Source organism: Haliotis rubra, unplaced genomic scaffold (genome assembly GCF_003918875.1).
Source record: "Haliotis rubra isolate DU_JTF1 unplaced genomic scaffold, ASM391887v1 Scf39, whole genome shotgun sequence".
NCBI classification, from domain to species: Eukaryota; Metazoa; Mollusca; class Gastropoda; order Lepetellida; family Haliotidae; genus Haliotis; species Haliotis rubra.
In genome coordinates, this window is record NW_025767068.1 from 578,981 (window position 1) to 593,525 (window position 14,545).

Genomic DNA, 14,545 nt, shown 5'->3' on the forward strand with positions numbered 1-14,545 from the left:
CAGTCTTATGTAAATTAGCTGGCATGCACTTGCTATCATCAGTACCACTTGTGTTAAAGCTGTGCGCTATTCAGGATGAACTTTAACGACAATATGTGTAACGATTCACGTTTAAAATGACAACATATAAATGAGCGCTTCATATGAAAAAGACCCTCTAAAACACATCTAGTGTATCCTCAATTTATACCTGCAAATTTTAAATTCGCATTTTAAATTGAAGACAATTCACGAAAAACATATGAACATAATGTCATAAGATTAGTTAAAGAGATATTTAGTTTGATAACCATGAACACATACTTTCCTCTAGTACATACACTACAATAGAAAACCCTGCAGAAAAATGGGTACCCGGTGGGATAAAGTTTTATGACTATAACCTTCTAGCGCCTAACAGGCAGCTTGGGTTATCCGGGGTAATAAGAATCAGATCCTGATTAAGCGCCGCGAGCAATCACTTGGTGTTTGGAGACTGTGCGCTATAGAAGATGACTTATTATTACAATGAACCCTTGTCAATCCGGACTTTGGCGAGACAAATGAAACAGGCTACTTTCGGTTGAACAAATTATATTACGGACAATGTACTGTATCTTTTTCTAGACGTGTGGATGTTTCTGGATTAACAGAATTTCACAGAAAATCATCATTGAATATATTACCATACACAGATATATTTAAATATGTGACACATCGCTGATATCATTAAATATGTGACAATCAGCTGACGTCAGTAAATAGATGACAATCAGCTGACGACAGTAAATAGATGACAAAAAGCTGACTTCAGTAAATAGATGACTATCAGCTGACGTCAGTAAATAGATGACAATCAGCTGGCGACAGTAAATAGATGACAAACAGCTGACTTATGTAAATAGATATCAATCAGCTGACGTCAGTAAATAGATGACAATCAGCTGACGTCAGTAAATAGATGACAATTCAGGTGACGTTAGTGATTTGATGACAATCAGCTGACTTCAGTAAACAGATGACAAAACAGCTGACGTCAGTAAATAGATGACATTCAGCTGACGTCCGTAAATAGATGACAATCAGCTGACGTCAGTAAATAGATGACAATCAGCTGACGTCAGTAAATAGATGTCAATCAGCTGATTTCAGTAAATAGACGATAATCAGCTGACGTCCGTAAATAGATGACAATCAGCTGACATTAGTAAATAGATGACAATCAGCTGATTTCAGTAAATAGATGACAATCAGCTGACGTCAGTAAATAGATGACAATCAGCTGATGTCAGTAAATAAATGGCAATCAGCTGACGTCAACCTTACATAATGACTCGTCACTTTCTAGGAAGTTTGTAAGAATACACGGATGTCAGCCAGGAATATGTGAGCCACGGTGTTAATATGTCAAGACGCTGTTCGATCAAACTGTTTAAAGATGGTAAATGGCTATCTCCCGCTTTAGGGTGTTGGAAGATGGCGATATTTTACATATCGTGGTAAGGTATTCAACCCTGTACGCCGTGTGTCTGTTCCACAGTTTAGTGAGCTGCTTTATCCCATTGTGCACATGAGTAAGGACTCAGTGGCTGGAATGCCGACGTGATGATCTCCCTCCTCTGAGGATCGTGACAGTTACAGGACATAATTACAGGATCACCTGCCATGGTGATGGACCAGCCACTGTGTCTTAGTGTTTTGGAAGGTGGTACCGTCACGGTATATAGGAACAAAACACAGCCGGGATGACGTCGGTACACTTCAACAAGTTTTATTAATCAAAAAAGAAACCCCAGATATTACCCTGTTTTAAGTTGGAGAGGGACCACAAAAAGTGTGGATATGATATTCATTAAAGTCAACGTTGTTTAGGCATCATGGGTGTGTATACCAGTAAAATTCAACAGAATGTATACAAAACTGAATTGAAATGAACAATTATGAAGGGAATTGAATGTCCTTGTAACATTAAACATGTTGCTTGTACTATTTAGTAAACCTTCCGGAAACCAATGTATAATATTACAACATGTCGGACTGAAGCAAACATTGCCACTGACACATGGCATGGGTAGCCTCAAGCCAAATTCTGTGGCCATACACCGCGATAATGAGATGAGTTTTTCAAACCAACGGGAGAGAATATCTCAGAATTGTAATGACACACTAGTTCTCTATCAATTGATGTTTTCCAAATGCAATAAAAGAAGAATGTAAGACGAAAAAAGTGAAACAAGAAACCGGGGAAGAAAAAATGAATTTAAAGACGCAAAGAGTGTTCAGTATCCTGCTAGAATTTGTCGTGAAAGACATGCATACATCGACTGACTGCAGCGAATCATTCTTGTTTCAACAAGCCACTGGTTATACGCGAGACTAAGTGCCTTCAATTTGGAAGGTGAACAATCGTGTTTTTCCTTAAAAAAAATTCAAGTTGTGTTTCATCACTCGCGGTTGTAGTTTATGCTTCACCTTTGTTGCAAGACAACTTGTATTTCGAGATAATCTAATATAATATAGACAGCGTCAGTGTAAAAGAATACCCAATCTTGTTGTCAGAAAAAAAAATCGTTTTGTGTAAAGGATAACATATCTGTCATTATTATTTGAATTGATCATGGGAAATCAGTGATGACACCAGGTGTTCGCGAAAAGGGTAGGCATGGATGTCTGAAGACCAATTCTACAACCCTGACTCTCAACCCCCATTGTACTGTAGGACCTACACATATCTCCTCACACTTGTAGATATGCCTCTTCATCCTTATTCTGTTCATCACTTGCTTGATAACCGTGTTACAACCTACACCGACACGTCGCTCTCACCGTAATGTAGAAGTTGTTCATCACTTGCTTGATAACCGTGTTACAACCTACACCGACACGTCGCTCTCACCGTAATGTAGAAGTTGTTCATCACTTGCTTGATAACCGTGTTACAACCTACACCGACACGTCGCTCTCACCGTAATGTAGAAGTTGTTCATCACTTGCTTGATAACCGTGTTACAACCTACACCGACACGTCGCTCTCATTGTAATGTAGAAGTTGTTCATCACTTGCGTGATAACCGTGTTACATATTGGAAACATATTATGAGGTAGTTTAATGATTCGGAGGGAGCTTAGATGTGATACAGCTTAAGATTGTTTAATGACTTTGGTGAAAAACACAAGCCCGAGTAGCTGATGACCACCTGAACGAATTTAATCAGGGGAAATCTCAGGTATTTACGGACGGTCTGCAGATGCCGTAACGATGAAGAAAGGTGAAGGATGAAGATTGGCATCTCAAAGGATTTAGATGGACATAATACAATGTATTAACACTGAAAGACGTCATTTCTGGTTGGATGATAATTGGACCTTGCTGGTAAGTCCAGGTAACGGTGCCCGTGGCGACCTGGGATAGAACTGGTCTTCAGCAACCCGTGATGTAGAGGCGACTAACTGTATCTGGTGATCAGGCTTGCTGACCTGGTGGATGCATGTCATCTCATCCCAACTGCATGACATCAACCACTGGAATTTGGGTTCAGACAACCTTTATATGGTAGACTAATGCTGCGTGTAGCCTTGTATAACACACGAAAAGTGCAAGGGGACACGTTTTCAATGCATAATGGTATTGTTAGCATCAGCTGTGGAGCTTTGCAAACAAGGGCAAAAGAACGTTTTTCCAGACCAGGAATTTTAATGACATTAGTTACACGACAGGAAATATCACATTTTTATATCTTGATTGACTGACCGCATTTAGGTGGGTTTTTTTCGTTTTCCGCTGGGACAGCATGGGGAAGACAATCAATTATATTGCAGCCGACTGACCATTAATACAGATATGTTCTATGGAGAGACTGCCATCAATCTATTACCACCACCATCAAGCACAACACTGAACATAAAAACTGTATGCTGCATCAATGCATTGTGTCAGCTGACAGAACGTAGTTACACTGTCCTGCATCAATACATTGTGTCAGCTTACAGAGTGTAGTTACATTGTGTCCTGCATCAATACATTGTGTCAGCTTACAGAGTGTAGTTACACTGTGTCCTGCATCAATACATTGTGTCAGCTGACAGAACGTAGTTACACTGTCCTGCATCAATACATTGTGTCAGCCGATAGAAACGTAGTTACACTGTGTCCTGCATCAATACATTGTGTCAGCTTACGGAGTGTAGTTACACTGTGTCCTGCATCAATACATTGTGTCAGCTGACAGAACGTAGTTACGCTGTCCTGCATCAATGCATTGTGTCAGCTTACAGAACGTAGTTACGCTGTCCTGCATCAATGCATTGTGTCAGCTTACAGAACGTAGTTACGCTGTCCTGCATCAATACATTGTGTCAGCTTACAGAGTGTAGTTACACTGTGTCCTGCATCAATACATTGTGTCAGCTTACAGAAGTGTAGTTACATTGTGTCCTGCATCAATACATTGTGTCAGCTTACAGAGTGTAGTTACACTGTGTCCTGTATCAATACATTGTGTCAGCTTACAGAGTGTAGTTACATTGTGTCCTGCATCAATACATTGTGTCAGCAGAGAGAGTGTAGTTACATTGTGTCCTGCATCAATACATTGTGTCAGCTTACTGCATGGTTACATTGTGTCCTGCATCAATACATTGTGTCACAGAGTGTAGTTACATTGTGTCCTGCATCAATACATTGTGTCAGCTTACAGAGTGTAGTTACATTGTGTCCTGCATCAATACATTGTGTCAGCTTACAGAGTGTAGTTACACTGTGTCCTGCATCAATACATTGTGTCAGCTTACAGAGTGTAGTTACACTGTGTCCTGCATCAATACATTGTGTCAGCTTACAGAGTGTAGTTACACTGTGTCCTGCATCAATACATTGTGTCAGCTGACAGAGTGTAGTTACACTGTGTCCTGCATCAATGTATTGTGTCAGCTTACAGAGTGTAGTTACACTGTGTCCTGCATCAATGCATTGTGTCAGCTTACAGAGTGTAGTTACACTGTGTCCTGCATCAATGCATTGTGTCAGCTAACAGAGTGTAGTTACACACTCAGTCAGTATCCTGAATCTATGAATTGTGTCAGCTGACAGAACGTAGTTACACAGTGTCTTGCATCAATTTATTGTGTGAGCTGGCAGAGTGTAGTTTCACACTTTCCTGCACCAATTCATTGTGTCAGCTGACAGCTTGAAGATAGACGGTGCCCTACGTCAGTGCATGGCCTTTGCATTTGAGGCACGGATGCTGAATGAAACTGAATGATATTTTGGGGTTCATCAGGAAGAAGATACAAGAGAAGAGTATGCTTGTCCTTTTTACGAACACCTGCAGTCATCACTGAGTTTCAATGGTTCATTGATATATTTTTCCACGATTATTGCGCCCTTTACGCTAATTGGAATCCTATTCGGAAGGAAAGCAAGACTGTGTATTCATCTGCATTTCCGATATTTATTTTGAAGCTTTAAACATACACTATACGACGGTAAGCCAGGAAAAGCAACCTTATCGTCTTTGTCACATATTATTGTTATTTGACAGATCACAATAATTAAATGAAGAAAAGGGTGTTCGAGTTATTCTGGAAGTCAAACTGGGTAAGCTCATCATCAGCTCAGGACCGTTGCCCTTCTTCACGCAGCACAGAACCATCATGAAAATCAACACTGAGAGAATGTCCCGTTTAAGGAAACTGTGGAGTTTTTTCAGTTGACCATGCGCTGCCTCACCAGAAAAATTATTTTTATAGATTTAAATATGTGAATGCAGGAAAGAGGGTTCGGGTGATCCTGGCACAGTCAGGCTGGTAAGGCTCATCAGCTCAGGTACCTTTGCCCCCTTACACGGAGCCCACCCAGCGAATGAGACTTCCCCCAGGAAGCATGGCTTTGTTGAACCCATCAAGAAGGCTTCTGCATTCTTCTGCCTGACTAAGAGTGCCAGAAGAGCTGTGGGAGAAGCGTCATCCTTGTGGGAGAGGATTCGGGCACTCTCCTGATAGTGTGAAAAGATCAGGAGTAACCAAGCCAAGGCCACCAAGAACAATCGGCTATCTGACGACTGAGTAGTAGTAGTAGTAGTAGTAGTAGTAGTAGTAGTAGTAGTAGTAGTAGTAGTAGTAGTAGTAGTAGTAGTAGTAGTAGTAGTAGTAGTAGTAGTAGTAGTATATCTTAAGCATGGGGCACTGGGGGCCTCTTCTGTCAAAGACTCCCCATGACTACCAGCTGATTGTTTTTCTTGATCTATACTTACTCTCTCAACTGCGATATCGATGAATGCATTCACGTAATTTTCACTGTTTCGTGCCTGAAAATAAAACCGCAAAAAATAAAATTGCATGTTTAGGTAATTATTAACATATTACAAGCATTATCGGTCCATAACATAATGTTAGATGCATCTGCATCACCGAGAGGTTCAACACAGAAGCATACTAAAATGTAGTACCTCATTTGACAGCGAGTTAAATCTGACAAAAGAGATGAATCTCCAAGTGTACACCAGATAAAGCCCAATCAGTTAGACAAACATATTCTTAAAATTCCAGTTGCCCGATATTAATACCTGTCTAGCCTGGTGCCGAGTGATCGGCAACATTCTGTTTCCCGGGACATTCTGCGGTTAATAAGACTTTAAAGAGGACACATCAAACGGCAATCTATTAATTACAAAGTAATTATTGTAGCTGTGATTTATCGTTATGTGCGAGAATCATTAGTTATCCTGACAGTAAATAACTGTTGACTGATAGGAATAGGCTAGCTATCACTCTACAGGGGCGGCTCGCGTCCTTCTATGGCTGTAATCATCCCTCAGCCTGCGTCAATCTGACTGGAACTCCCTGATTTATCATTCATCTGTCGGGTGAAGAACGACAACGTCTTGGTTAAGGGAAAATACTGTGTCAATATTTTATGTATATATCGGCGCTTAATCGGGTTATCAACGGATATTTAATGCAAAATCTAAACACTTGATACATTTTTAATCTTGAAACCTACTTATCACGGATAGCAAACCTTGGTAAAACTCATCGTCTTGTTAAAGGTCAAGCATATTGATCTGCATGACTAAACCTGTCATATTGCACATCTAAAGACAATTATACACTTTCCTACACAGTCAGATGATTAGCTGTTGTCCCCCGGGGGATGCTGGTGCCGTGTTATCACAGCATGCGTGCCTGCTTCCTACATACACATAATTACCACAGTCGTGACGAACGGAGGAGAATCTTTATTTCCGTTAGGTGTCGACAGACTCGAAACCTGAATGAGAGCATGCCCTGCTAATCACCAAGCTTTGGTATTTATGTAATTAGCTGACATATACAATAACACACAATGACATAAGACTGTGGGCTTTAAAGTAGCTTAGTGGTTAAAGTGCAAGCTTGTCAAACAGAAAACTTGGGTCTAACTTGCATCAGGAGTACAATATTAGAACCTCAACTCCTGCCATTTTAAACTAGTTGGTTCCCCTGCACGAAGCAAGCTTAGCGTTACACCAATACTTCAACAAAACTTAGTCGTTAGTTAGTGGTGGTACTGACACCGCTTTGAGCAGGTGGGCACTGGATTACTGACGAAGACACTAACCTGGTCCCTGACATACGGACATGACGTCACTTCGACATCACACACATCTCTATAGTCACCCTTACTCTGACATCGCCCATAATGTTCGCACAGATTGCCAACAATGTGAGCGTCTTCATTCAGCGTTGTTAATGTCGTATCACTGTGACGATGCATTGACAGGTCTGGCCTACTCGTGGTCGTCTAAGGGATTCCATACCTCCCCTCTTCTCCTATTACTGGAAGTTCTTAATGCACATATATCCCAAAGAGTCTTACCCCCAGTACCTCGGTCACCCAGCATTTCAGTGTTTCTTCAGTAAACATTAACGTCTTTGAACCATTTACCCAGCACAGACCCACATTTCCTGTAGTTAAGTAGTCTCGAGGCATTAAGCCTTACAGCAGTCGCCCTAATGTGCACGTTCAGCCAATAACCAGTCTTCTGTCTGTGCTACATGTCTCTATTAAACTAGGTAATATGATATATTGGGTATCTAGAACATATCAAAGCGGGCTCTCTTCTTGATCATATTAAATTTCAAATGCATTACCTGTCTGGAGAGTGTAATATCATTTCTCCCGAAGTAATATGTACCAGTGGATCTTGAAAAAACGTTTTAACTTCCTCGCCTCATAAATGTCAATACAAAAGTATGTCTGCAAAGTATTTCATTCACATCATCTGGAGGAATCGGCTTATCGAAGAATCAAGCCAGTTTACCACCCATACGGAATTGATAACAAAAAAAATTCATCCCGTTTTCTTCCTTTAATCTACCAGTCAATATTCTATTTTCCACATGTAAAGGAGAAGTAATATCGACCGTTATAACTAGACACAGGACACGACAAAGGGTCAGAGAAGCACACAGATTTGCCTGCCTGGCTTGAAACGTTTGACAAGTTAGTACTTCCAGACAACGCACACAGGATTGTGAAGGTTTAATTTGGCACGGGTGGGAAGGATCACTTGTGGTGCAGTTGAAATAGGGCTGGCGCTACATGTCGGCCAGAGAGGGTTGTCAAGTACCCAGTCCACTTACCGACAGCATACCGGGGCCCCATCCTTCCCATCGAAACCTTTCTGGGGAGAAATAGCCGTCATAGAGGACACTTGTGAAGAGACTCGTCTTGTCGCCTGAAACACGCAAAGAGGCATAGTATTGTTCCTCGTGGAAGGAAACACCGGATTCATCGTCTCAACTCGAATCATATCAGTTTCCGGACAACTACATTGATTTATTTGTTATATCAATTTGATGGTGTGCTGGTTTGGTAGTATGTCGAGTATATAATGTGCCTGATAAATCGCGGCGGTACGAGGAATCGAACATAATCCTCCCTGGCTACAAGTGAGTTTGATCTTATGCCAATTTAAGCAAGATTCTAGCAATATCATGGGGGAGATCACCAGAAATGGGATTCATACATTGTATCCATGGGGAGGATCGAACCGAGAACTGAGACGAGTTTAGTGTAGGCTATCCTGCCGCCCTCGCGGAGACAAGCAAATGTTTTGACTTCAACACACTTTGTATCCTAAAGTATGTTCAATGAAACGTTCTCTTGTCAAACCGAAGGCTATGGTTCGATTCCCAACACGATGTGTTGATCCAATGTCTGGTGTTCACCGCTGTGGCATAGTGGTAACTCACTCACTCACTCACATAAACTGTCTTGCGCTATGTGGCCATATTCCAAATTATTGTCCGTCCTCCTGTGATTGTTCTAGTGACCACTTGCCTTGCATGAGTTTGTAAGGGATCCAAAGCAGGGTCAAATTACACCAATGTGTATAACAGGGTATAATCACTGTTTGGAAGGGATTCCGTGATGCTTGTAATATTGTCCAAATCGTACAATGGTGCGTGCGCCTGGTTGTTTTTTCCCACAAGGCGACCCAATTGCCCTATGACAATCTGCGTCTAATAGATACTGGTCTATGATAGCATAACACTAGTACTGTTAAAAGTTCCCGTGGAAGAATGGGTGATGCTGTATGATTATAGAAGGGGATTGTCACCTTTATTAGTCGAGTTCTCACATTCCATGGCAGGTATCGTCTTGTGATAAACCACTCAACCAACGATAATTATTGTCTTGAGTTCGAATGCCCAGTATCACATCACGTGGTGTCAGGTAGAATATATTTCACAATTAAATGATTAATACTTTTTGTGCATAAAAGACAGAAGCAAGACATTATGCCGTGAGACTACATTAATCGATGGTAAGTATTAAGCGTTTCTGTCTGTTCCTGTCCGAATATCTTTCTGAAAGATTAGCACTCTTTCGAAAATCTGGAAATATAACAATGTGATGTTAGCACGTGACGCTATTCCAGTTGTTATAATATTCTAGGTTGAGTATATGACTACATAAACTGGCCGGCATAGTTAGGAAGGCACGAGTATATACAGCGCATATATGTCCAAACTAAGGTTACCTAAGTTGTCAGGGCTCGTCCTCCATAATGTCTCCATATTCGATGTTTTAGTCCGCCTCTCTTGATCCTGGAAGTCGATACGACCAAGGAACAATCCATCAAAGCCAAACTGAAATCAAATACCGAAAACAGGAGGATTTATGTTCGTCAGACGGGAGCAGGTAGACCTTGCAGTGGACATACATGTAGGACATGTAGGCTTGGTTGGTCTTTGTAGAGGCAATTGTATCGCGATCACCAGTGTTGCTTATTTGAGACACAGGGACTTGTAACGTTAAAAACTGCCATCAAGGTATATACTGTCACTGACGGGGTCTTAGTACTATATAAAAGGAAGGGAGCAAGGGAGCTCATTGGCTAAAAATAAATTATGTCCCAATCAAATCGCTGACTCATTTAAGTGCGGGGCAGGTTAAGGCCAAGGTCGTCAATGGCGAACGGGCACGATACAATTCTGTTTGCGATGAATAAATATACGTAAACTCATTATGACAGTAAGATGTAAGTGTCTCCGAAAGAATGGCGACTAGCGCGCTGACAGGTGCCATTAGTTCAACATGTTTTGGTGCATGTCGTTTGTGTATACTGTGAAATAAACAAGAAAATGGGTGAGTTACCGCTACAAATTCTGAGCAGGGACTTTGGCTCGGAATCGAGAAATCACGATTTTTCGAGCTTCCGAAGACCCTAGCTCCCAAAGTACTGCTTCGACTTTAGTGCTGTATGTCTTATGTTGTAGGTAAATCGATTGGCTTGATATGTGTGCATACTTTAAATGGGATAAATACAGTGAGTATTGTTGAATTCGCCCTTGGTGTGTTGACCTCGTTACCACCCTTTTCCTTTTATATAGTACTAAGACCCCGTCAGTGACAGTATATGCCTTGATGGCAGTTTTTAGCGTTACAAGCCCCTGTGATTTGAGAGGCATTTTAGAAGTTGTATGAATAGTCAACTTCTTTATAGCAATGAGTGCGACGTTTCGTTGTAGGTACTAACACTGTTATCAAGCAGGTACCTACACCGACACGTCGCACTCATTGCAATAAAGAAGTTGACTATCCATAGAACTTGGTTTCCTTCATCACCAGTGTTGCTGAAGTGGAAGTGTGTGTTACTGAGATTACAGCAACACATGTGTGTAACCCTGTCACACACACAGTACACACGAAGGAGTAGTGGTAGAGAAGTGTGGCTCGACTTGAACCTCAGCTGAATATTACATAGGTTCCTTTAACCCAAAGAAGTGGTCAGGAGCAAAGGGTCTGGTGCTCACAAACACGGGCCCCGTGCACATTTCTCTGTAACACACACTAATGTGGGTTAAAACCTGTTGCTTACAGAATTGATCTTTCAAAATAGAATTAATTTGTAAAAACAATCAAACGTTTGTGCAGTAGATTGTGTTTTTGGACATTGTTTTGAAACATGGATGTTGACTTACTAAACATTCAATACTTTAAGATAAGGACACAGAAAGAAAATAAGTGTCCAACTCTCCAATACATGGCTTTGTAATACACAAATGTATGCAACATCTTTTCCACGTCTGACGGTACTCTTTAGGGATTCCGACAGCGTCCTACTGGGAATAACCAGACCCCACGGAAACCGATAGTGTGTGAGACGAGCAGTGACATGGTGCTGATACCCCAATCATTACGACGGTCGGAAACGTGTTGACAAACCAGGTCCTCAAAGTAACGATTGAAAAATCTATAACCTTAAGCGTAATGTCGATTCATATATTTGTCATATTACAGGCTACTTTATGTCTTCCGAGATTTGAAAATTTTCGACTTTCTGTCTTATCCGAGGATGTTTTGGTCCCGAAAGTTCGGGTGTTCTTTAACATCTTCTGAGGAGTGTATATAACACGCCAACGAGGTGCGAGTTCGGTGACAAGCAACACGTACATCTACTCAATTATCTACTGATACCTGTGCAAATATAGAAGAGTGTTCCCTTGAGTGGCCAAACTGGTCTACATGCCATCCAGACTTGGGCATGGCGCACTCGCCGAACTCCTTCTCGATCCACTGGAAGCCGTAGGTGTGCTGATCGATGATGTCGTCGTAGTATGTCGTCGCAGAGTCGCTCATGCTCCAGCCACCGATTATTAGTTCAAGGCGTCCTGAGTAAACCAATGACGCTATGTGTTACTGAACCCGATCATCCTAATAACTGAATCGTTAGTATCGAAACGGTTTGTGTATATGCTTATTTAGGAGTATTCCAGAACACCAGACCATCGGTTGCAGTCACGCTAGGTGTCCCCACTCGGCAGTTCTTCCGTTTATATGTATTAGCAAAACGTCCGTTAGGGGCACCACACACTGACGCACATATCTCCACACGCACACACGGGGTGATATATCAGGTATCTGTAGGGTAGCTACAGTCGGAGCGACAAGGGCAACTAGTGATATCACAAATGTCTACTTATCAAGTATTCATTCAGTCAGGCATGTTTGTCGTCCAAAATGTTTTTTGTTTGATGAATCTCTCTGACCTTCAATAGTCAGACAACGTGTCGACAAATGCACACACACAAACGAGGGACATGTTCTTAAGAACGCAAGCGTCGTGCTGCTTGTGCCAGCGACAACCCGACTGCAGACGAAGTCGCCAAATGAAGACGACCGACCTTCACATTTACTCGGGTTCGTCCGTGAACTAGGCAGTGTTCACATAGTACAGGTGTGTGGGTTCTTCCATGTTTCAACGTCCTATAATTTTAATGTTTGTTTAGGATAAAAGTGGAACGATCCCCTCCTTCTGGGTACGATGACGTATACATCAGCCCGTCACTGAGCCCCGACCACCCGATCCCCCTTTTACTTTTCCCAGTCCACGCACTGTCCAATGTCAAATATATACCCCAGCATGAGGTCCGTGTATGGGGAAGGAGGCTGAATGAGTCACGTCGTGACAGTAATGCGACTACATCATGACTCCCTGCAAATATTATTTTGATTTGTTTGTTAATCTTGTAGGTTGTAATCCACAACATCCCAGCCATATAACTGCGGGTTGTCAATAATTGAGTCTAGCCAAGACAGAGTGATCTGCATCATGAGCCTTGACCTGCGTAACAAGGATACGGGGACATCATCTGTCAGCAAGCCTGACCACCCGATCCCGTAAGTCGCCTCTTGCATGTTTTGCTTATTGCTCATGTGTTTCTTTGTTGTTTTACGCCGCACTCAGCAATATTCCATCTATAAGGCAGCGGTCTGTAAATAAACGAGTTTGGACCAGACAATCCAGCAATCAACAACATGAACATCGATCTACGCAATTGTCAACCAAGTCAGCGAGTCTGATCCTGGTAGTAGCCTCTTGCGACAATCATGGGTTGCTAAAGACCAATTCTAACTCGGATCTCTCCGGGGTTAAACATGACTGAAATAGTCTGGAATATCAGTGATGGGTACCAAACCACGATGACATCACTAGACCAATGACACTCTACTTAACCCGATCCTTCTGATCGACTCATATGATTTTGAACTGAACCCAACAGGCTACGGTCTACATTAAAATCAGCCTAAAATATCCAATTAATACTTACGTTCGTTGATTAATGTCTTTACTTGTTTTTTCATGTCCTCCGTCTGTTCGTTATACCAGACGGAGAGAAAGGCCATCTCGACGAATATAAACCTCCGGAAGGGGTTTCCTATCAGTTCTCGGACAGCATTGTCCAAAATACACTTTGTGCACTCCCCTCCGTGGTAGAACGACTCAGCTGAAAGTCATTCAATAATAATTCAATACAATAATCCCCTCGGACCATGTCCTATATGCATCATCTTAAAGGTTGAAACATGTGTCATATGTTACACCAGGTACAAAAGAATCTCGGCTAAAACCTCCCAACGAGGTCATCAGTATGGGCTTATTCATGTGATGGTTACAAGACCGATGTATGCACACACTATGATGGTATGTACGTAACATAACACATACAGATTCAAAACTGTGGGTGGATTTCTGTGCGATCTCCCGCTCGATTAATTCAGGCACACTGAATGGTAATATATTTTCGCACGAACGCACGCGCACACGCACGCACGCATGCACGTGTTCTGCTCCGGACTCACTTCATCAGCGTCTGATCTCTGCATGTCCTACATCTAGAGGGTGTGTATAGCAATGTTACATATTCATTACATACGATCATGGCATATACAGATCAACGGTTACAATATGATCATTATATACCATCATAGTCTTTATCGATTCCGTCATTCTGACATTACCTCTTGTGGTCAAAGAAACCTAATTGGGGTTGTACGGTAGGACATTAATGCACTATAGCGCCAATATGAGACAGGCACCAACCCTTTCATCCCCGAACCAACATTTGTTTCCTTTGATGCAAAACAAAACTGTCCCCTCTCACAAGAGGTCAGTTTCATGCTGATCATATCGTACTGTGCACTGTTACAGCATGCATGACTAATATAACGTGTCTTGCTTGTGACACCTACAACATGATTCACTCAACATTATGTATTGAATTGCCAAGACGACAT

The 14,545-nt window shown here is 41.8% G+C and overlaps 1 protein-coding gene across 3 annotated transcripts in view; it reads right to left on the minus strand.

Annotated features, from left to right (window-relative positions):
- Positions 1-14,545, minus strand: part of LOC124286657 (lysosomal alpha-mannosidase-like) — an 89,090-nt gene that overhangs the window by 27,892 nt on the left and 46,653 nt on the right. For all 3 annotated transcript variants that reach the window (XM_046723058.1, XM_046723057.1, XM_046723059.1), the window contains exons 4-8: positions 13,579-13,755; positions 11,945-12,138; positions 10,005-10,113; positions 8,602-8,696; positions 6,231-6,284 (exon numbers count right to left, since the gene is read on the minus strand). In XM_046723058.1, the coding sequence (XP_046579014.1) occupies positions 6,231-6,284; positions 8,602-8,696; positions 10,005-10,113; positions 11,945-12,138; positions 13,579-13,755 (629 nt within the window). The remainder of the gene's footprint in view (positions 1-6,230; positions 6,285-8,601; positions 8,697-10,004; positions 10,114-11,944; positions 12,139-13,578; positions 13,756-14,545) is intronic.